The sequence below is a fragment of the Globicephala melas genome, chromosome X (assembly GCF_963455315.2).
Source record: "Globicephala melas chromosome X, mGloMel1.2, whole genome shotgun sequence".
In the NCBI taxonomy this organism is placed as follows: domain Eukaryota; kingdom Metazoa; phylum Chordata; class Mammalia; order Artiodactyla; family Delphinidae; genus Globicephala; species Globicephala melas.
Window position 1 is genome coordinate 116,412,910 of NC_083335.1, and position 23,913 is coordinate 116,436,822.

Sequence of the window (23,913 nt, forward strand, 5' to 3'; positions counted from 1 at the left end):
CTTTATTCCCGTCTTGCCCCTAAATTCTTCATGACATTTTTTTTTAAGATTCCATTTATATGTGTTAGCATATGGTATTTGTTTTTCTCTTTCTGACTTACTTCACTCTGTATGACAGACTCTAGGTCCATCCACCTCACTACAAATAGCTCAATTTCATTTCTCTTTATGGCTGAGAAATATTCCATTGTATATATGTGCCACATCTTCTTTATCCCTTCATCTGTCGATGAACACTTAGGTTGCTTCCATGTCCTGGCTATTGTAAATAGTGCTGCAGTGAACACTGGGGTGCATGTGTCTTTTTGAATTATGGTTTTCTCAGGGTATATGCCCAGTAGTGGGAATGCTGAGTCATATGGTAATTCTATTTTTAGTTTTCTAAGGAACCTCCATAGTGGCTGTATCAATTTACACTCCCACCAACAGTACAAGAGGGTTCCCTTTTCTCCACACCCTCTCCAGCATTTATTTTTTGTAGATTTTTTGATGGTGGCCATTCTGACTGGTGTGAAGTGATGCCTCATTGTAGTTTTGATTTGCATTTCTCTAATGATGAGTGATGTTAGCATCCTTTCATGTGTTTGTGGGCAATCTGTATATCTTCTTTGGAGAAATGTCTATTTAGGTCTTCTGCCCATTTTGGGATTGGGTTGTTTGTTTTTTTTGATATTGAGCTGCATGAGCTGCTTGTAAATTTTGGAGATTAATCCTTTGTCAGGTGCTCCATTTGCAAATATTTTCTCCCATTCTGAGAGTTGTCTTTTCGTCTTGTTTATTGTTTCTTTTGCTGTGCAAAAGCTTTTAAGTTTCTTTATGTCCCATTTGTCTATTTTTGTTTTTATTTCCATTACTCTAGGAGGTGGGTCAAAAAGGATCTTGCTGTGATTTATGTCATAGTGTTCTGCTTATGTTTTTCTCTAAGAGTTTTATAGTTAACATTTAGGTCTTTAATCCATTTTGAGTTTACTTTTGTGTATGGTGTTAGGGAGTGTTCTAATTTCATTCTTTTACATGTAGCTGTCCAGTTTTCCCAGCAACACTTATTGAAGAGGTTGTCTTTCCTCCATTGTATATTCTTGCCTCCTTTGTCAAAGATAAGGTGACTATATGTGTGTGGGTTTCTCTCTGGGCTTTCTTTCCTGTTCCATTGATCTCTATTTCTGTTTTTGTGCCAGTACCATACTGCCTTGATTACTGTAGCTTTGTAGTATAGTCTGAAGTCAAGGAGGCTGAGTCATCCAGCTGTTTTTCTTTCTCAAGATTGCTTTGGCTATTCGGGCTCTTTTGTGTTTCCGTACAAATTGTGAAATTTTTTGTTCTAGTTCTGTGAAGAATGCCATTGGTGGTTTAATAGGGATTTCATTGAATCTGTAGATTGCTTTGGGTAGTATAGTCATTTTCACAATGTTGATTCTTTCAATCCAAGAACACAGTATATCTCTCCATCTGTTTGTATTAACTTTAATTTATTTCATCAGTGTATTACAGTTTTCTGCATACAGGTCTTTTGTCTCCTTAAGTAGTTTTCTTCCTAGGTATTTTATTCTTTTTGTTGCAGTGGTAAATGGGAGTGTTTCCTTAATTTCTCTTTCAGATTTTTCGTCATAGTGTATAGGAATGAAAGAGATTTCTGTGCATTAATTTTGTATCCTGCTACTTTACCAAATTCATCGATTAGCTCTAGTAGTTTTCTGGTAGCATCTTTAGGATTCTCTATGTATAGTATCATATCATCTGCAAACAGTGACAGTTTTACTTCTTCTTTTCCAATGTGGATTCCTTTTATTTCTTTTTCTTCTCTGATTGCTGTGGCTAAAACTTCCAAAACTATGTTGAATAACAGTGGTGAGAGTGGGCAGCCTGTCTTGTTCCTGATCTTAGAGGAAATGGTTTCAGTTTTTCACCATTGAGAGCGATGTTGGGTTCGTCATATATGGCCTTTATTATGCTGAGGTAAGTTCCCTCTGTGCCTACTTCCTGGAGGGTTTCTATCATAAATGGGTGTTGAATTTTGTCCAAAGCTTTTTCTGCATCTATTGACATGATCATATGGTTTTTCTTCTTCAATTTGTTAACATGCTGTATCACGTTGATTGATTTGCATATATTGAAGAATCCTTGCATTCCTGGAATAAACCCCACTTGATCATGCTGTATGATCCTTTTAATGTGCTTTTGGATTCTGTTTGCTAGTATTTTGTTGAGGATTTTTGCATCTGTGTTCATCAGTGATATTGGCCTGTGGTTTTCTTTCTTTGTGGCATCTTTGGCTGGTTTTGGTATCAGGGTGATGGTGGCCTTGTAGAATGAGTTTGGGAGTGTTGCTCCCTCTGCTATATTTTGGAAGAGTTTGAGAAGGATAGGTGTTAGCTCTTCTCTAAATGTTTGATAGACTTCGCCTGTGAAGCCATCTGGTCCTGGGCTTTTGTTTGTTGGAAGATTTTTAATCACAGTCTCAATTTCTGTGCTTGTGATTGGTCTGTTTATATTTTCTCTTTCTTTCTGGTTCAGTCTCGGAAGGTTGTGCTTTTCTAAGAATTTGTCCATTTCTTCCAGGTTGTCCATTTTATTGTCATAGAGTTGCTTGTAGTAATCCCTCATGATCCTTTGTATTTCTGCAGTGTCAGTTCTTACTTCTCCTTTTTCATTTCTAATTCTATTGATTTGAGTCTTCTCCCTTTTTTTCTTGATGAGTCTGGCTAATGGTTTATCAATTTTGTTTATCTTCTCAAAGAATTAGCTTTTAGTTTTATTGATCTTTGCTATCATTTCCTTCATTTCTTTTTCATTTATTTCTGATCTACTCTTTATGATTTCTTTCCTTCCACTAACTTTGGGAGTTTTTTGTTCTTCTTTCTCCAATTGCTTTAGGTGTAAGGTTAGGTTGTTTCTTTGAGATGTTTCTTGTTTCTTGAGGTAAGATTGTATTGCTATAAACTTCCCTCTTAGAACTACTTTTGCTTCAACCCATAGGTTTTGGGTCATCGTGTTTTCATTGTCATTTGTTTCTAGGTATTTTTTGATTTCCTCTTTGATTTCTTCAGTGATCTCGTGGTTATTTAGTAGTGTATTGTTTAGCTTCCATGTGTTTGTATTTTTTACAGATTTTTTCCTGTAATTGATATCTAGTCTCATAGCTTTGTGGTCGGAAAAGATACTTGATACTATTTCAATTTTCTTGAATTTACCAAGGCTAGATTTGTGACCCAAGATATGATCTATCCTGGAGAATGTTCCATGAGCACTTGAGAAGAAAGTGTATTCTGTTGTTTGGGGATGGAATGTCCCATAAATATCAATTAAGTTCATCTTGTTTAATGTATCATTTAAAGCTTGTGTTTCCTTATTTTCATTTTGGATGACCTGTCCATTGGTGAGAGTGGGGTGTTAAAGTCCCCTACTATGATTGTGTTACTGTCCATTTCCCCTTTTATGGCTGTTAGCATTTGCCTTATGTTTTGAGGTGCTCCTATGTTGGGTGCATAAATATTTACAATTGTTATATCTTCTTCTTGGATCGATCCCTTGATCATTATGTGGTGTCCTTCTTTGTCTCTTGTAATAGTCTTTATTTTAAAGTCTATTTTGTCTGTTATGAGAATTGCTACTCCAGCTTTCTTTTGATTTCCATTTGCATGGAATATCTTTTTCCATCCCCTCACTTTCAGTCTGTATGTGTTCCTAGGTCTGAAGTGGGTCTTGTATAGACAGCATACATACGGGTCTTGTTTTTGTATCCATTCAGCCAGTCTGTGTCTTTTGGTTGGAGCATTTAATCCATTTGCATTTAACGTAGTTATCAATATGTATGTTCCTATTACCATTTTCTTAATTGTTTGGGGTTTGTTATTGCAGGTCTTTTCCTTCTCTTGTGTTTCCTGCCTAGAGAAGTTTCTTTAGCATTTGTTGTAAAGCTGGTTTGGTGGTGCTGAATTCTCTTAGCTTTTGCTTGTCTGTAAAGATTTTAATTTCTCCACCAAATCTGAATGCGATCCTTGCTGGGTAGAGTAGTCTTGGTTGTAGGTTTTTCCCCTTCATCACTTTAAATATGTCCTGCCATTCCGTTCTGGCTTGCAGAGTTTCTGCTGAAAGATCAGCTGTTAACATTATGGGGATTCTCTTGTCTGTTATTTGTTGTTTTACTCTTGCTGCTTGTAATTTTTTTTCTTTGTATTTAGTTTCTGATAGTTTGATTAATATGTGTCTTGGCATGTTTCTCCTTGGATTTATCCTGTGTGTGACTCTCTGTGCTTCCTGGACTTGATTATTTCCTTTCCCATATTAGGGAAGTTTTCACCTATAATCTCTTCAAATATTTTCTCAGTCCCTTTCTTTTTCTCTTCTTCTTCTGGGGCCCCTATAATTTGAATGTTGGTATGTTTAATGTCGTCCCAGAGGTCTCTGAGACTGTCCTCAATTCTTTTCATTCTTTTTCCTTTATTCTGCTCTGTGGTAGTTATTTCCACTGTTTTATCTTCCAGGTCTCTTATACGTTCTTCTGCCTCAGTTATTCTGCTACTGATTCCTTCTAGAGAATTTTAAATTTCATTTATTGTGTTGTTCATCATTGTTTGTTTGCTCTTTAGTTCTTCTAGGTCCTTGTTAAATGTTTCTTGTATTTTCTCCATTCTATTTCCAAGATTTTGGATCATCTTTACAATCATTACTCTGAATTCTTTTTCAGGTAGATTGCCTATTTCCTCTTCATTTGTTTGGTCTGATGGGTTTTTACCTTGCTCCTTCATCTGCTGTGTGTTTCTCTGTCTTCTCATTTTGCTTAACTTATTGTGTTTGGGATCTCCTTTTCACAGGCTGCAGGTTCATAGTTCCCGTTGTTTTTGGTGTCTGCCCCACAGTGGCTAAGGCTGGTTCAGTGGGTTGTGTAGGCTTCCTGGTGGAGGGGAGTAGTGCCTGTTTTATGGTTTCTGGTGGGCAGGACTGTGTCCAGTGGTGTGTTTTGGGGTGTCTGTGGCCTTATTATGATTTTAGGCAGCCTCTCTGCTAATGGGTGGGGTTGTGTTCCTGTCTTGCTAGTTGTTTGGCATGGGGTGTCCAGCACTGGAGCTTGCTGGCCGTTGGGTGGAGCTGGGTCTTAGTGTTGAGATGGAGATCTCTGGGAGAGCTTTCGCCATTTGATATTATGTGGAGCCGGGAGGTCTCTGGTGGCTGAGACCGGTCCTGAACTCGGCTCTCCCACCTCAGAGGCTCAGGCCTGACACCCGCCTGGAGCCCCAAGACCCTGTCAGCCACACGGCCAGGTACGTGGGGAGTTTCTTGCCTTTTGGGAAGTCTGAGGTCTTCTGCCAGCGTTCAGTCGGTGTTCTGTAGGAGTTGTTCCACATGTAGATGTATTTCTGATGTATTTGTGGGGAGGAAGCTGATCTCCACATCTTACTCCTCCACCGTCTTGATGGTCTCCCCCACCGCACTTAAGCTTTAATATATGGTTTAGTTATTCTTCTGCGTCAACTAAATATTAAAATGAAGGAATGATAGAATTTTTTGAAGAAATATGATCTTGTTACAGTCAGATATATTTGTTTATATGAACTAGTGATGAACAAAGTATTACAAAGTAAAATACCTGTCAGTCCTATCTGAAGAACAGATTAGAATCTTGTGCAGTTAGTATGTTTAATGTCTGTCTGTATGTAACAAGCCACGTAAGGCCCTATGGTGAGATCATCGTTTAGACACTGAAGATAAGAACGTACACATGATGTAAGAGACTGACGGCTCTTTGCCACATCACAACGGATTTACATAATTTTCATCTATACAAATCTCACGACTGCAAGAGTGAAGACTCTTATGAACGATTTCCATTTCATGGGAGGAGAATCACGTTAAAAATATTGCTTTGCTTTTTGAAAGGAAGGAGGGATTGAGTGTGCCTTTTGATTACGTTGTGATGTCTTTTGCCTCCAAAAATTCAGAGAGGAGGCGTTGGGAATGTCTGCAGCCCCATGAGGGTCCCAGGAACCCTCATTTCTGTTGAAGAATGCTTAGTCTGTCTTTTCCTGATAATCAGAGCCTTGCCTTTAAGTTTTATCGGGCTGAATCTCTTTCTTTACTACACTTTTAAGTGTATCTTATGAAAAAAGCCAATTCTTAATCCCCCGTTTACACATAAGTTTCCTTGCAGCATGGGCTGCATTTCTCCTGATTGGTAGCGGTGTGGGTTCCCGAGTTGCGCTTCCCACACATTAAGTTGACAGCTGCGTTATTCCAAAACACATCCTTGCAATGATGGCTGCCAATATTTTACGATGATATCCTAGGAATTCATTTGCAGCTGGTTACTGATATGAGGGGTATCTATATTCTTTGGTGAGTTAACCAGTTAAGTACATTTGTTGCAAGTGCAAGATGCTAAGAGGATAAATGCCTTACTTATTCTAGTAAAAAATTAGAAACAACCCAAATGTCCATCAGTGGGGGGGGGGGGTTAATTAAATTATGGTAGAGGCATACTATGGAATATTATGAAACCCCCCAAAAGAAAGTAGATCTGAATTTATGGACTGTGTCAGGCTCCCCATTAAACACTTTATATGCATTGTTTTATTTAATTCTCACAACAGCTCCACGAAATTCCCATTTTACAGATGAGGACCCTGAGACTTGTGCTAAGTCACATAATGAGTAAATGGTGCAGCAGTAATTAGGTTTGAGTTCTGTGGACCCCGAATTCATTTCCTTATCCAGTTACACTCTGCTGGCTCATGAATATCAAAGCCGTATGTATTGTTGGCTCCCCTCTCATGGAGATTTTACTCGAGATAACATTGGTTTGCGTGAACATGAAGAATAGGAAGAGACTCATATAAGAGAAAAAGCAAACATATCTGAGTGTCAAAACTAAATGACTTCTGAAGGAGGTAAGTTTCCTGTACTTCCCATGATTGAAACACAATTTAAGGGCATACACCAAGATTCTGGTTGTGTGTGCAAATCCAAGTCAAGGATTTTCATGTATTTTCAGGGCCATTACTCTGTTTAAAATGCCAAATTCTGAGTAAAGTGAGAAGTCATGCTTTTGCTCAGATGTAGTTATTCATAATGTAAAATGTCAGTTATATGCTTGTTTTTACAACTTTTCATTCTTTTAATATTTACAGATGGACAAAAGCGAAAGAAATCTTTGAGAAAGAAACTGGATTCACTAGGGAAGGAGAAAAACAAAGACAGAGGTAAAGGACAGAATGAACTAAAGCAAATGCATCTCCCGTGGAGCCTAATGGTTGAATTTGGTGGGGTTTTTGAATTGCATTGAGTTATGTGGTTCAGCTCTATTATGTAAACTGGATTTGTACGATGGAATGTCATTGAAGGCTGTTGGAGTGGCCCTGTACTGAACTGATGAGTTCAACTGGTTTGAGCAAAAAGTGATTTCTGCCAAACTTGTGGTTCCAATTATGATGCTAGCCAATCAGCAATGCATAAGGAAAACCAGGTTGAGCAGCCATGGATAGCATCTCTAACGCTAACCAGCTGTCTGGCAAATCCAGATAGTTAGGCAGGGCTAGTTGAATGAGAAGGAGTTTGGATTCCGCCACCATGACTACTGGAAATAAACAGTCTCACCCTCATGGCTACTGAAGATGGGACATTCTCAGCATTGTAATGTTAGATCACAGCACGCTTCTTTTTTTGCCCTGTGTACAGTTTTGGGAATTGTTGACTCTCTTCATACTGTCCCCTTCTGTATCTATTTAGGAAACTGATAGCTTAGCCACTCTTTCAGAGATATTTGTGGTCATTTTTAACTAATATTCATTGAGCCTGCATAATGGACACCTGGGCCTCATTAACCCAGTACATCTTTCTGTGGCTTGTTTCTATGGTTTCATATGAAGTGACTGCCGAATGGTGTGGTCATGTGGAGGTATTTCCATTTTATATGACATAGGGAACGCGTGTAGAGTCAGGAAAGCCATATATCTCACCTTGGAGTTCTTTTATCTAATGATCGAATTTCTGCTTGAAAAGTAATGAAAGGCAATGAAACTGAAGGTATAAAAATAAATGCTTTGTGATAAGTATTAGACAAGACCGAGACACACCGTTGATCCGAGACGCTACACCCATATCTTGAACTGTGCCTAAAGGGTCATGACATCTGGTTCTTGGACTAAAAAGAGATTAAAGAATTCTAAAGAACGGAAAGCCAATGTTTTACTTCCCTTAGAGCATGATTTCTCAACCTTGGGACTATTGACATTTTAGACTGGATAATTATTTTTCGTGGAGGCTGTCCTGTACATTGTCTGAGATATTTAATAGCATCCCTGGTCTCTACCACTAGATGCCAGTAGCACCGCCCCCAACCAAAATATCTCCAGACATTTCAAATGTTTACCTCAAACTGAAGAAAAGGACATGAAAATGGCAGTGATCCCTACCCCTGACTACATAGCAGGATAATTTTTGAAACCTTTAAACATTCCAGTGCCCAGACCCCCACCCCAGAAAATCTGATCCCGTTGGTCTGTAGGGGAGCTGAGCATGAGTAATGTTATAAACTACTAATGTGCACCTTCTAAGAAGAGAACTCTGGTCCATACTAACCAGTATACTCCCCAGGGCACCTTCTACCACAGGAGAGTCTACTGCTGGCATAATGAATGCAAAAGACATTAACTCTTGTCCAGATACCTATTCTTGTCTGATAAATTGTATTGTATTTAATTGGTTCATGTGTTCTTACCCTTATTTTTTAAAGGAACGTTAGTAGCCAGCGTAGCTTTATTAAACTAGAGTTTTTACTCAGTCTGTTCCTGCCACGGACCATCTTTATCTCGTGAGATTAGAGGATTCGTGAGAATTCTCAGTGTTTATAGAGTTATTAAAGGGATCGTTCAGACTGATAGTAGCAATGTGTTATCGTTAAAGTTGTTTATTCTAGGATCAAGATAATGGTACTAGGATCTGAACACTCATGTTGTAGACTCGAGGTGATTCTTCAGAAGTGCCCATTCCGGCTAAACTAAGCACAATGAACATTTTTTGCAGATGTTTGAATTCCCTCAACAGAGGGAGGTGTATGTGTGCTCGCTTATGTAAGAAAACAGCAGGAAGTGAGGGTAGGGCAGGAAGGGCCAGGGGAAGTAATCAACCACTATGCACTGGACTATTACACATTTTAGACCAAATCGTATTTATGTATTGTATAGGCTCAGTGAAAACTTGACAGTGTTCTGTAGGGTTGCACAGGGGTGCTGGCTGGGAAAAGGAAGGCAGGTCCTGGTGGTTCCAAAGAAAAAACACATCACCCATCCAACTAAGGAGAAAAATACCAGGATTTATGGCAAAAGAGATATTTTTAAAATATAGCTTTGATCGTTAAAAAGGTGACGTCCTAGGCTTAAGTGAAACTTAATTACATGGCATCTTTTCTGAACATAAAGTCCTGTGTGTGTCCACGCATCCATTACGTGGATGTCTTGGGAACCGGGGTGTGATGAGGCAGTGTGCAGGTCTCGCATGGTTGTGATCATTTCACATTGTTCTCTTCCGTTGGAATATTAGCATTGGGGTTCATAACAGCTGCACATGTGAAAAATGACAATCATTTGAATCCAAGAGTAAAAGAAGGAAAACAGGAAATTCTAGATGACTTCTTGGGTTGGGTCATCTAAAAATAAATAGGAACAGCTTTTTAGAATCGAATCGCTCTCCCAATAAAGCGGTTCATTAAGTGTTTGATGTGCTGCTATATTAATTGATTCAATCAGAATGAATCATGGCCTGTGTTTTATTTAATTGCCTTAACATAATATACAGCAGATCATGTGACACTTCTGTGTCCCTCCTGCCACTTAAGCAGTGCCCATATGACTTTTGATTTCCATACAGAAAGTAATTCAGGATTGATGCTGGTTCAGAAAACATATTTTCGTACAGAATAGTTCCAAGGTTCTTCATTTCTCTTAGTTAAATTACTTGGCATCCAAAAAGTATTTTTTAAACTTTCAGAACTTCAGAATATTTCTTTCTTGTGTCAAAAGGAATCACTCTTGGGGAAAGGTTTTAAAATGGCTACTTTGTGCCAGTTATTGTGGTTCCTAATCAGAGCACAAGGGAAGTAGGTTTTACTGTGGCCTAAGTCTGAGAGCTAGGTCCCCTGTCTACAGGATAGTTTCAGATGATGAAGTGTTTATCAACATAAACTCTGCTGATAGTTCAGGTCTAGCACCTTTCTTTGTGCCGAAATTACATCATGCCATGTTTTATTGTTCCGCACTGTCTAAATGGGTTAATAGATGTGAGTTGTGAAGTAGCACTACGTAGGAATAGTTGATACAACTTCGTTTTGTGCCATGTTAAATAACAGTAGAAACATCAAGTAGCAATTATCACTCTTTAGAAATTCTCAAAGAAAATGTATTGAGTGCTGTTACTGGAGATGAGAGAAACAGGGGGAGTGTGATTCCAGGGAGGAATAGGAGGGGCCACCTCGCACAGGACTGGGTGGGCCGCAGCACAACTTCCGCTCTGCATGCTAAGAGCACTGAGACGCCATCAGAGTGAATTAAGGATGGGGTGGCTTAATGGTGTCTTTAAATGGATTGCCACACTGCAGTGTAAGACATGAGCTTGGGGTGGGAGGGTGAGACCACGGTGGAGGAAGGAAGCCTGATTCCAGGGGCCAAATCACTTCTGCTGAGGATAGGTCCAGGATGGGACCGAGGGAGTTGGTGAAAAAGGTAGCTTGCAGGAAAAAGTGAGAGGAGAGGAGAAAGTCAAGGAGATGTGAGGACAGAACCAGATGGGTCATTTGGGTAGACATCCACGTCTCCCGGGATGATGGTAGACGGGGGTTCTGACGGTGATGATAGAAGATAGCAGTGAGCATGGGGGCAGGGGAGCTTGCAGTGGCCCCAGGTTTCTGCCACACAGCAGGAGGGAGAGGATCTGGAAGCTGAAGCACAGCTGAGCGACCAGCACACCACCTCCTGGCCCTGAGGGTCATGGGGAGGGAGCAGAGACAGCCTCTACCAATGAGGACAGCAGGGGATGCAGTCTCCTTAGTAAACACATACTATAGATTAGAACACGATACACACAGTCCCTGGGCCCAGAACACTGAGTCTTGGGTAATATTTTTATGGTTTGAAAAACCCATTATCAAATTTATTAGCTGCTATCAACACAGAGTCTGTAGGTTCCCTTCTCCTCCCCAACAGAAGAGCTTTGAACCCACAGATAAGCATGTGTGCCCAACACTTTATTTACACAGAAAGGAGTTGGGCCGAGTCCTCAGTTTCACAATACCCATATTTTGAGAAGCAATCACATTCAAGGAACCCTGCCTAGAATTTTCCAGGGCCTAGACACTGTGACACAAGTTTAGAGCATAGAGAGATCTGTCTCCTTTCTGAAGCTTGTGAGAGAGTTCTCTGGAGAAAGCAACGCGAAACTAAAGAGACGAGATCAAAACACTACCACTGAAAGAATAAATAAACTCAGCCAGGAAAGAAAGCCTGTTAGAGAAAAGCAGAAGTAAGAAAAGAAATAGAAGAGTCATTTGGGGAGAATGACTTCATGTATTCCATCTGTTTAATTTCTATTCAGTTATTCCAATTTACAAGTAGAGCGGCAGACTTCTAGATATTAAAAATGACAGATACCAAAGGAAACCATCTTGCTTCTTTTTTCCAAGGATATTAGAGATCTCTAGCCGAGTCTGGTTGGTTTCCTTTATGTGGAAAAAATGTCTAGGAGAGGAATCAGTAGTCCTCATGTCACATTAAATCCGTGCTATGAGTATGCCTGCTTGAGCAGACACAGGTCACTTGATACATTTATCAGTGTCCTTTCTGCTATCATTACCCACCAATAGTTTTTATATATTCCAAGTAGCTATCAGCCTTGCCATACGCATGTTCCTAGATTTGCCCCAAGCTTTTTGAAGGAAGACTATTTGATTATTCCCATAGACAAGATAGCACTGATTTACACAATAAACCCTGAGGTGTCCCCTTTGGTTTCTGATTTTGCTAGTAGTGGAAATGACCTTTTATCAGTAGTGAGTATTGGATCTTGCTACACTGTCCACATTGATCCCTCAAAACAAATGGCTGAATTGTTTTTTGCATTCACGTATGCCGACTAGTTCACAAACTTATAGAGGATGATAAGCATCCTCTGAAAAATCCCGAAATGCTGAAGTTTTGATTTTTCACTTCAAAATGAATTGCATGTTTTGATAGAACAAAAGGTTCAGGCTTTTCAAGTGCCATTTCTTTTTCTTTTTTTCTTTTGCGGTACGCGGGCCTCTCACTGCTGTGGCCTCTCCCGTCGCGGAGCACAGGCTCCGGACGCGCAGGCTCAGCGGCCATGGCTCACGGGCCCAGTCGCTCCACGGCATGTGGGATCTTCCCGGACCGGGACGCAAACCCGTGTCCCCTGCATCGGCAGGCGGGCTCTCAACCACTGCGCCACCAGGGAAGCCCTCAAGTGCCATTTCTGCTTTTAATGCAGACTTGACCATTAGACCCGGGATGTTCAAAATGTTGCCGTGGGTCAAAGAGGAAAACCTTTTAGGGCCTCTTTCCACCTGATTTAATGTTAGCATTTTCAACCTCAGAATTGTTTTCCCTTGCTCATTCTGGTTTATTCATAAGGGTTATAAAAACAAGGGAGAGGCTAGACTCCAGTTTTCTGCTGCTAGGAGATGTAATTTTTAGTCTCAAAGAAATAATGCATTTAATATAATTATTGATGCTTTTAGCATGAATTTAAAATATTACGAATAAAATGCTTGGCCCTAAGGATCAGCGTGCTTACAATGTGCGTGTACACAAGTGGATTTACTCTAGAGATGCAGAATGCAATTGTGTATACATCTCCAAATAAAGCCGTAGGTTTCTGCATTATGCTCCTTCCCCCAAATTGTCCTTACTAGAGGATTTAATAAATTATATTCTGGGCTCTTCCCCGGATATCTAGTGGTGAGAATCCACTTCTTCATGTGGCCTGGAGAATGGCTTGAGTATAGATCATGAGTGTGACAGCCCTAACCCAGCAATTGGAGGCAGCATGTGGGAACAAAGAACACAAAGAAAAAAAGAACAAACTTATTCCCAAGCTGCTCCTCTGTCTCTTGAGTTGTCATTTCACATGTTGGAAGCTCTTTGACTGGGAACCTCAGAGTGTAGCCACTTACCTGAATTTCAGTAATTTTTGGCATCTCTCTCTTACACAGATGATAGACACAACTGCAATTATTTACGTATCTGATTCTCCAGTCCCCACCTCACCCCACACTCTGAACCCTTCAAGAGCGAGGACTGGACCTTCTGTAAGCTTTGTACTCCTCACTGCATACCTTGACACGGCACACAGTAGGTATTAGTAAGTGACAGTTGAATGACTGTATACGCACAGAGTCTTCTCAGGCCTTGTAAGCTTTGGGGGCTCTTGAGACATCAATCAAAGACACATTTTGTAAAACCGTTTACTCACGAGGATGAAGTATTATGTTCATCCTATCAAAAAATGTCACCCTTCTCTATAAAGTTATTTCCTTTCAACATACTTGAGATACGTCGAGAAAAACTCGAGGCTTAGATTTTTAAAACCCATGCTCTTTATACATCCTAGCTTTCTTTATTGAGATAGAAACGTCAGCCACTCTGACAAACTCAACAGTCATCTCCGTGTATTGATGGATGAATCAGTTCTTCAGAAAACAGTCGTTGGAATTTGTCTGCCCTTTGATCTGCAACATGACTGAGAGTCTCCCCTGGTGCAGTCTTTCTCTGAAAGTGAATGTTTGGTTTTTGATTCCAGAGTTCATCCCACAGGCGTTTGGAATGCCCTTATCCCAAGTCATCGCAAACGACCGGGCCTATAAACTCAAGCAGGACTCGCAGAGGGGCGAGCAGAAGGATGCCTCCGATTTTGTGGCTTCCCTCCTCCCATTTGGAAATAAAAGACAAAACAAAGAACTCTCAAGCAGTAACTCATCTCTCAGCTCCACCTCGGAAACACCAAATGAGTCAACGTCCCCCAGTACCCCGGAGCCGGCTCCTCGGGCCAGGAGGAGGGTGAGTTAACCAGTGTTTGCTCTGACCCCGATGTCAGGACAACGGAAGAGTTCTAAGGTTATTCTCTGAGTCTTGGCTCATGTGAAAACTGGAAATGCAGTTTGTGTCCAGGTATCTGTCAACAACCCCATTCAGGGAGAATTTGCACCGGCCCCAAGGCACCTGACACACCCCTCACAGCCTTTCCCTGACCTCTTTCAAAGATATTGGGTGCCTCTCCTTGCTTACCCGTGATATCCAGAACATTCTACAACATCACCACTGATCCTACTCTAGTGTAACCTTCTGTTGTGGTACCAGAATTTCCCATGAGACTTTGAGGCTCGAGGGCAGGGCCAGGTGTCTTTGTTAATCTCTTCATCTCATCCAAGAACTATGCCTGGCCGAGTGAACTTGCTGCTGGTCTTCATAAGCAATGAGATTTTTTTCTACCAACGGAACATGGCTTTTTTCTCAAACGTAACTGTAGAAACACGCACACACACACACATGTCCTCTTTCAAATCAATACTGTAATAATATGGTACCATTTATTAAGTGAGTACTATGTTCCAGGCAGTGTGCTATTATTTGGCATTTCAAATTTCAATCCAGGAAAGCTGAGTTTCCAGGCAAATTGGTTGGTGATTAGCTTAGTCAGGTGATAAGCATCTCTGAAACTTCCTAGGTCACTGGGAGATCTCTCCTTTGCCTTTCACCTGAAGCCCCAAATCTTTGCCACCTCCAGCCATTGACTACTGCCCTAGTTAAAACCTGAGGCACGGGCTTCCCTGGTGGCGCAGTGGTTGAGAGTCCGCCTGCCGATGCAGGGGACACGGGTTCATGCCCCGGTCCGGGAGGATCCCACATGCCGTGGAGCGGCTGGGCCCGTGAGCCATGGCCGCTGAGCCTGCGCGTCCGGAGCCTGTGCTCTGCAACGGGAGAGGCCGCAACAGTGAGAGGCCCGCGTACCGCAAAAAAAAACACCAAAAAACCAAAACCCTGAGGCACTTCCCAGTTAAAATCTGCAGTTCTCAATCAGCCTCCAACATTTAGAACCTCTCCAAGACTCAGGGGCACCTGAGCCACCCACCACTGTTTTCAGGGATTCACCGTGTGTAAAGCTAAGTTGGCATATTCAGACCCCCATCACTTTCTCTACCTTACAGACAAGAGAATTGTTCTTCCAATCCTGGCACAGTCTCTCAGACTGTTTATATAAGCCTATGTGGCAATGACACCAAAATGCCACATATGAGCTTTCTGAGAATCTAGAGCCCAGGCAATGGGCGTCCCAAATGCCCTCCCCTCTGGCCAGGCCTTGCTAGCAGCCAACTTCTTCCTCTATGCTTCAGCAAAGGGTGGGTGGCCATACAGGCATGAGTGGTGCCCTGCAGCCTTACCCTCAGCCTTTTACCATTCCTAGAGTGCCAGCCCTCCTTCCACCTGTCATTACCTCATCTCTTGGCTGGGGGCTTTCTCCGATGGCCAGAGGCGCCCACCCATAGAGACGACGGGCTGCGAGTAGCAAGGCGTTAATGTCACCTCCCCACCCCTACCAGAAGTTGTCTTTAATCAATGACTCTTGAGACTCGTGGTATAAATACCCCCAACTCCCTTACTCCTTAGCAGGAATAGCTCTGGGGTGCATGGTCTACACGGTCTCCCAGGTCCCCAGGGCAGTTGGGCTCCAGCGGCCCACAGGCTTGTCACAGGCTTATCACAGGCTTGTCACAGGCCTGGTGATGCCCCCTTCATTAGCTGCATTCACTTCCCTTTCTCATTTCCCTACTTCCCTACAGCTGTCTCCTGGGACTATTCCCCTAATAAAGTTCATTGTGTCACGTCTTGGGGAAAACTAAACTAAGACTGTTTATGGAATCCTCCTATTTTAAAATCTACTTTCGAGAGTTGAATTATTCTTTTTTTTTCACAAGAGTTCTCTGACTTTACCTCATTCGTCAAGTATGTGATTTTTTTCTTGTTTCAAGGAATGAAGTGGTTGGGTCAAAATATTTTAATTGTATGTTTGCCATCTCTTGTCTTCCATTTGGAAGAAGTTGTCTATTGTTGAAATTGTAACTGTCATTACCTTACCCTATGCTGTGGAGGTTTCCTAACCTTTTTTCCTTTGAAAATACAAACCGCACAATTAAACAGTATTATTTCGAGTGTGATTAGTGGTCATGGGCAAAAGGATTTATTGGATGGCATTGGGGGAAGCAGTTTTTATTTTCTCCATGTGCACTCTGTGTTCATGTCTGTGTATAATTTGCAGGGTGCAATGTCAGTGGATTCTATCACCGATCTTGACGACAATCAGTCTCGACTGCTAGAAGCGTTACAGCTCTCCTTGCCTGCCGAAGCTCAAAGCAAAAAAGAAAAAGCCAGAGATAAGAAACTCAGTCTGAATCCCATTTACAGACAGGTCCCCAGGCTGGTGGACAGCTGCTGTCAACATCTAGAAAAACATGGTAAGCAAAATTGTTTGTCAGCAGTCAAGTACTGAAGACTTTCATGTATTCGGGCATCATTCATTCAAGCACCCGATTCCAATTCTATGTTCATTTGATCAGGCTCTAGGCCAAAATTTCCTTTGCAAAGAAAATTTACAAACATGAACGTTTGCTTATCCCCAGTAGGGCTGAACCAGATTTGGGGTGGCGCGAATCCACCTGATGGTATTCAGGCTCCGCAGCCCTAAAGAGTCCTCAGAAGTGACCCTGGAGATCAAGGAATTGAGGGGAGGGCAAGGTCTGTTGGGCTGGGGCTATCCTCAGGACCCCCTGCAAAGAAAGCAGGGCCACTTTCATCTTTTTTATACATTGAGGTTCCACAAGGCTTCCTTTAAAAAATAATAGTCCAGCTTCTTACAGAAAAAAAACAGATTAGAGAACCATTCCTTAAGTGAATAGAAAATACATAGTTTTGGACAATAGGTTTCTTTCTATATTGCTCTTTGCATTTTTGTGGAAAGCTGTCCACTTAAGATTTCTTCATCGTGACCGTTTTGGAAACTCAGTTCCACTTAATACGCTGACTTTACAGCTCTTTAAAATTTTTGCGGAACTTTAGACTTTTGGCTCATCAAACAGCCATGTCTACGATCTGAATTTGTTTGCTATAATGTTAGCATGCGTTTTGTGGACGTGAGAAGAGTTTATAATTGCTTCTTTTTTCCAGTTTTATTGAGAAATAATTGACATACATGACTGTAATTGCTTTTTTACTATAAAAGTAATATATACATCATAATAGAGAAAAAAAGAAACAGAAAAGCAAATTCTGAGGCTATCATATAGATATAACTACTCTTGACATTCTCATCTATTTCTTTCTAATAAAAGTGGGACTTTATAAAAATGACTAGGATATGTCCAGGTCTCTTAATCAATTCATTATATATGGAAATCACTAGATATCATATGGGTGACTTAATATAAGTAATATGTATTGAAACTTTGTTTATACAGAATTTCAATATGTATATGTATGTGTATGAGTGTACATTCTTATCTGTCTCTTCTCCTTGGAAAGTAAACAGGACATCAATAAAAATATCTTAGACATTTTGAATTCCCAATACTTAGTATCATGATAACACAATGTAAATGTTTCAATCAGTATTACTTGAACAGAATTATTTTTCAAAATAGCTTAGCAACTAGAGTTCTTTAGTTGCTTTTAGCACCTAAAGAATTTACATGAATATTTAAATTCAGCCTAAACTTTACTACGAGGTAGAAAAAGCGACTCATACTTTTATAATTATAATTTTTCCCTATAGAGAATGTAGAGAGTGAACTGTAGCGCTATAAAGAATTCTAAACGAGAAAATTCTACTCTAACCATGCAAAAATGCAGTGCCAGGTTGAGTAACTGCTTTTGTGAAAGAAGACTTGGCATGTCTTTGTATTTTCTTTTTGAAAATAAATTTTCACGAATTATAATTTGTAAAATAGCATTTCCTTTAAGATTACTAAAAAACAGGGAAGTTCACTTTTTTGGGGGGGTGCGGGGGAAATAGTTACAATGCAGTTTAGGGCCTAAAGGAAAGAAGATAACCTACATGATCTTTCAAGGCCCTGATTCTGTTCTGAGTTTCCATGATGTTTAGACCAAATGGCTCTGGAAAAATAAGAGATAGTTTCAAATTCAAACAGATACTAATCTTGGTCACTTTAAACCAGTGATAAAAGAGCAAATTTCAAAAACAATTCTTTTGTAAGACTTCATTTGCCAGTGTTTGAAATGGGTAGCAGAGAGTTTGATTCACTTTAGCTTCATAGACATTTGTCAAAGACCTTTTCATTCTCTCCCAAATTGGTCTTGGACACACACACACAAAAACAAAACAGAGAGAGAGAGAGAAACAAACAAAAACAATTGGTCCTGGACAGTTATCTTGACTCCATCTATATATTCGTGTACGCCACCCTTCCTCACTTTTACTTCACCCAAATGCCTTCTCCACTATTAGGCCAAAATTCCTTTAAGCATCCTTAATTTCCCCGAAGCACACATTTCAAACAAAAAAAACGACAAAAAAAAAAAAAAAAACCCAGACAATATAACAAAGAGTCCAACTCTCTTCTACTTAAAGGATGTAGGCTGATTTTAGGGTGGGGCCGCCTCCTTATTATGCCTGCCCTCATTACTTGAATTCCCTAAGCCTGAGATTCAGGTGCCCTGGTTCTAGTTTCCATTTCAGCTTCTGACAAAAAGGAGAGAAAGGCGATCATATCCATTTCTGGCACAGGGTACAGCAAAGTCACATTTCTCTGCCAGATCTATGCCTTTTTTGATGGACACCTGTTTTTAACAGTGACTGTCTCAAGTCAAGGTTACTGGATGCCTAGATTGTATCTTCTCTTTGAGGAAAATGACTCTAAGGCTTATGTCAGAGAATGGCATTGGCTGTCTGAAGGCTGTCATCTGCTCAACCTAAAATTAATTAATTAATTAATTTAAAAAACTTAAAACAGGTTATAATCAATTGATACATAGAAATTATAGCAATCAGTCACTAGCTAGTTATTTTTGGAATCACAGTCACTTTTACTGAGTGGAAAAATACTATAATTTAGGAAATAGTGACACAGAAATGGGCATTTTTGAACAGAATGGAGGACTTCAGGCAAAGGAATAGTCCCACCTGGGAAGAAAGTGCCCTTATGTGATATCTCACTTATGTAGAAATTTCAGCCACTTGGAAACCATCGGACCAACAAGAAAATAAATGCAGCCAAAATTAAAATTGCTAAGACCTCCTATTATATTACAGTTTTCTGTTTTGCACAAAAAGCCTTATTTAGTTCAGTTAGGGCCTATATCTCTCTGTATAATAGTAGATGCCAGATACAATTCTAAGTATTTTATATACATTCATTAATTGAATCACTGAACAACTTTTGAGGTGGATACTTATTTTGCTCATTTTGTAGGTGAAGAAATATAATTCTGTATTTGATTCTAATACCTTGATTATCCTGTTTTCAAGCTCCCAGAGAGGTAGAAGCAATAGATTAGGCTGGGGGCTGGACTCAGTTATAAGGCAGATGAATTGATGGCAGCAACAAGGAAGGAACACAAGTCTTTTGAGAATAGATGCAAAGCAAAATTCCACCCAAGTGCAAAGCACCAAGATGTACTTATGCAAGTCAGCAATAACTAGCCTCTCAGCATGATTCTCTCAAATTATTCTGGAAATTCAGGATAACGCTCATAAGAAATAAAAGTGATAAATGGGATATTTATAGATATTATCGTTTCTAACTGAAAAATTCTAGAAAACCAATTTTAAAAGTCTTATACACAATACACAATGTGGCAAGACCATAAAATAAACACACAAAAAGATATCCATGTCTTATATAAGAGCAATAATAGGTTATGTACTATAACAATAAAATAATTCATTTATATTAATATCAAACGTATAGTTACGTAGAATATCTGTAATAAGAAGTAAGACTTCTGTGACAAAAACTGCAAAGCTTTACCAAGAAATGTTAAGAAACTAAGAAATAAATTAAGATATCTACTTTGTTTCTGGATGGGAAGAAATAATGTTGTAAAGATTTCAGTTCTTTCCAATATCATTATATATTGGACTAGTCAGAACTCTTTCCGTGGCAAGAGAGAAGAATCCAGATAAAAGCAGATTAAGCAAAGCAGCCCCCCAAATTCCCACTTACATGCTGGAAGTATGAATATTATATCTAGATTCAGGAACAGGTAGATTCAGGATGCAAATAATGCCATGAGAGCGTGAGTCTGATTGCTGGAGTGTTGACTATGTTTCATGGTCTGTGGACTCTCACAGCAGCTCTCTTCATGTGGCTACAAGCCACCCCTGGCAGCTACAATCTGCCATCAGCCTTGTAACTCATTATCCCAAATGAAGAGAAGATGAGCCACCAATGAAACAATAAACGTAGACAATGATCATCAGTGGCAGTGACTCATGGCTTGCATAGGAAAGGAGAGTCATGCAGACCCTCTGTGCCACCTTAAGGAAGTGCATAATACCTCTTGTGAAGTCTTCTTGCCCCCAAGTCCAAACCTGAATCAGAGAAAACTCTGGCTCTAACTGTCTCTTTAGAGGAAATAAAGGGGAGAAAGGAGCACATAAATGACACCACAGAGTGTCTACATCCAGGCAGTGGGAAAATCTACAGTGGGAAATCAATGCTATTTCTTCCTCAAACCAATTACGAGGAAATCATATAAACAGAGAGGGGGAAACAAACACATTAAGAGACTACAAGGCTCGCCAGCCTATCACAGTTTGTGAACCTTATGTGAACGTTGACTGGATATTTAATGATATTAAGGAACTATTGTTGAAATGTCTAACTTGTGGTAGATTATGTTTCTTTTAAGAGACCTAATTTTTTAGAGCAAAGAGTTTCTCAGCCTTGGCACTACTGACATTTGGGGCTGGATAACTCTTTTTCATGCACTGGCCCCATAATCCCACTTCTAGGACATGATCTTAAGACAATCAGAAATGTAAACTGAGACCTATGTACAGAGTTGTTCCTAATAGGGCTAGTTATGGTATCAAAACAAGTGCATATATGTTGCGGGGAGCTATATTGTCATTCAGAGGAGAATATGAAGTGAATTGTGGCACATTCATGCAGTAGAGTATTTTGCATCCATTTTAAATGACATTGACAGAATTTTTACTGGCATAAAAAATTATTGTGGCATAATATTGAGTAAAAGCAGCAGCATTCTACCCCCGATATTCTTTTTTCATGGAGAAAAGACTGAACAGAAATAAACTCAAATATTAAGTCATTACTTCTGCATCAGGTATTTTTTAAAGTATATTATTTTTTACATTTTTCTGCACCTTATAGATTTTCTTTAATAAGTACATGTTTTAATTATGATCAGTAAAGCAAGAAATGTCTATTTTAAAATTGATAAAGGGCTGGAAATTCATAGAAAATTCATGTTTATTCTGAATGATGAAGAAAATGTTACATTATTTTTTTCATATGGAGAAAGTGTGGAAATACATAATAACGCAAGAAAATTTTTTCATCAGAAACATTTAACGTAAAATGATCCTGGTACTTTCAGGGCTAACCTCTAGGTACCTGGTGAATCTAGTGCGGGATAAAGAAGCATTAGTGCACACTGTCAAGTTACTATACTGCCCTGCATGTTGCAGCGTGGTGCTGGCATTCCCTTTTATATCTATTTTGATTTCCTCCAGTTTCAAGCCACAAAACAGGACTGACGATTTTGTTTGCTTATTTGCAGGCCTCCAGACAGTGGGGATATTCCGAGTTGGAAGCTCAAAAAAGAGAGTGAGACAAGTAAGTGAAAAGTGAAGATTATATTGTACATTTCACCTGACTTTTAGTTGAATTACATCGTGCAAAGTTCAAGCTCATGCAAATTCATTTCTGAATATCTTTTCTGTACCCTCCCACCTATTATAGTATAATTGAGTCCCAGGAAGTGAAAGGCAACAACTCAGAATCTCAGAAAGGTCGTGAAAGAGTTAGGATCATACAACTGAAAGCAAAACATCTGGCCGTGCCCACCGCATGTACAGCCAAATGAAACTAATTTATAAACATCTTACTGACACTGTAAATGTAGGAGATTCGGAGAGTACCTGATCAGTAAGTGATCGTAAATAGCAAACAATTGTACAGCACCCGTTTTTACTAAAATGAGACATGAGTAATGCCATTAATATCTCTTCTTTTAAAATACTATGTTTATAGCTTTACTTTCTCGAAAATAAATAATTCATATTACTTTTCCAAGGTCCCATTGATTCCCCAGTTCATTTTCCATGTGGGGACTGTACCCCTCAGTTTCCTTCTGCACTCTGCAGCATTCTTGCAAAAGAAGTTTGATATGAGAGCTTCAGGAATAGGCTCCTATGACCAGGCAGGTATCTGTGTTCATGACGGCTTCAGAAAAGGCAAACCATCCTTTGAGAAAAGAATTCATTTGTTGGCTAAAAGAAAATTAAAATGTTATTTTCCCTCTGTTGGTGCCAACAGAAAGAAGTAAGGAACCCAGCAATTCAAAAATGAAGCCAAATGAAAATAATTTTTAGTTGGATGAAGCTGAAGAAACATTATTTGTTCATATTATTGAAACTAACTGAAATAAGTGTCTCCTCATAATGTCTTTCTTTTTTTGTCAAGACAAAAGGGGTTTTCAAAAGAAGTATGTTTTCTGTTTGGTTGGTTGGTTGGTTTTATTTGTAATAGTCACATAAGATACTATTGAACATTTAACATTTCACAGTAAGATTAGCAGGAAGAAAGTTAGCATAGTAATAACATTTCTTAGGCCTCTCACCTGTGCAGAATTGCAGAATATTTTTATCAACGTTGTCTCGTTGAATCCGCCCACCAGCTGGGAGACAAGCCCCTTTCACCCACTTCTTCTGAGGCTTAGAGAGATTAAGTAATTTAATTCAGGAGCACGCAGTTTAGACCAAGCTCTTCCCACGATCCGTTCTTTCTGCATGTGTGTGTGTGCGTGTGCGTGTGCGCTCAGAAGAAAAACATGGTGTGTTTAGACGACCACGATTAGGAGTGGTGCTGATGGAAGCCTTCTTCATTCTGGCTGCCCGATACACACTAAGGATGAGTTGCCTGGAATTGATGTGCGATTCGGGACAGCAACAGGCATTCTTGTCAGGTGGCGAGGTGGCTAGTGACAGAAATTATTCCTCAGTTATATCTGGATCCACTAAAGGGAAAACCTTTGCATGGAGATTTACGTAAGGATTCTCAAAAATACATATAGAATTAGTGGTTAGATTTCAAGTGTGAAATATGCTCTAACTCACCATTTGATCTTGGTATATCACTTCTTAGCATCCTACACTTTTTCTTGAGAACAACTGTCACAGTATAAAGAGCTAATTAATCATTGGTGGGATTACCAGTTTATCACCTGTCTGTCAGCCTGAGAGCTGGAGGAGGGGGAGGGCTTTGCCTCTTTACTCGTCACCGTATTTTGAGGACCTGTAACAAGGCCATACACAGTAAGTGTGCAGTACATCTTTGCTGAATGAATGGGTGAATGAATGACACAGCAAATGAACACTTACAGAAGTTTATTGCCTAGAGTACATTCATGAACTCACAAAATTATTTTAACAGCAGAGAACAAACAATACCTAAGAGAAGTTGAGCTGTCCGAGATGAAAATAGGGTGTAGAGTTATGACTCTCTTCTTGCTATTGTGTTTTCCTACTGTTATAAACTCTAAAGGACTGAGTATAATGATGAAAGCAGGAAATCTTCTTGGAAAATGTTAATAAGGCTACTTTGACAAATCTAAGGCAGATTTTATTTCGTTATTGTCATCTTTCAAGGCTTAGTCA

The 23,913-nt window shown here is 39.8% G+C and overlaps 1 protein-coding gene across 12 annotated transcripts in view; it reads left to right on the plus strand.

Annotated features, from left to right (window-relative positions):
• ARHGAP6 (Rho GTPase activating protein 6) overlaps positions 1-23,913 on the plus strand; it is a 485,744-nt gene that overhangs the window by 422,620 nt on the left and 39,211 nt on the right. For all 12 annotated transcript variants that reach the window (XR_009560698.1, XR_009560700.1, XM_030845191.3 and 9 more), the window contains exons 3-6: positions 7,125-7,196; positions 13,801-14,057; positions 16,315-16,510; positions 21,816-21,871. Coding sequence is in view for 10 of the 12 variants with exons in the window: in XM_030845191.3 (XP_030701051.1) it covers positions 7,125-7,196; positions 13,801-14,057; positions 16,315-16,510; positions 21,816-21,871 (581 nt within the window). In the remaining 2 variants the exon portion in view is untranslated. The remainder of the gene's footprint in view (positions 1-7,124; positions 7,197-13,800; positions 14,058-16,314; positions 16,511-21,815; positions 21,872-23,913) is intronic.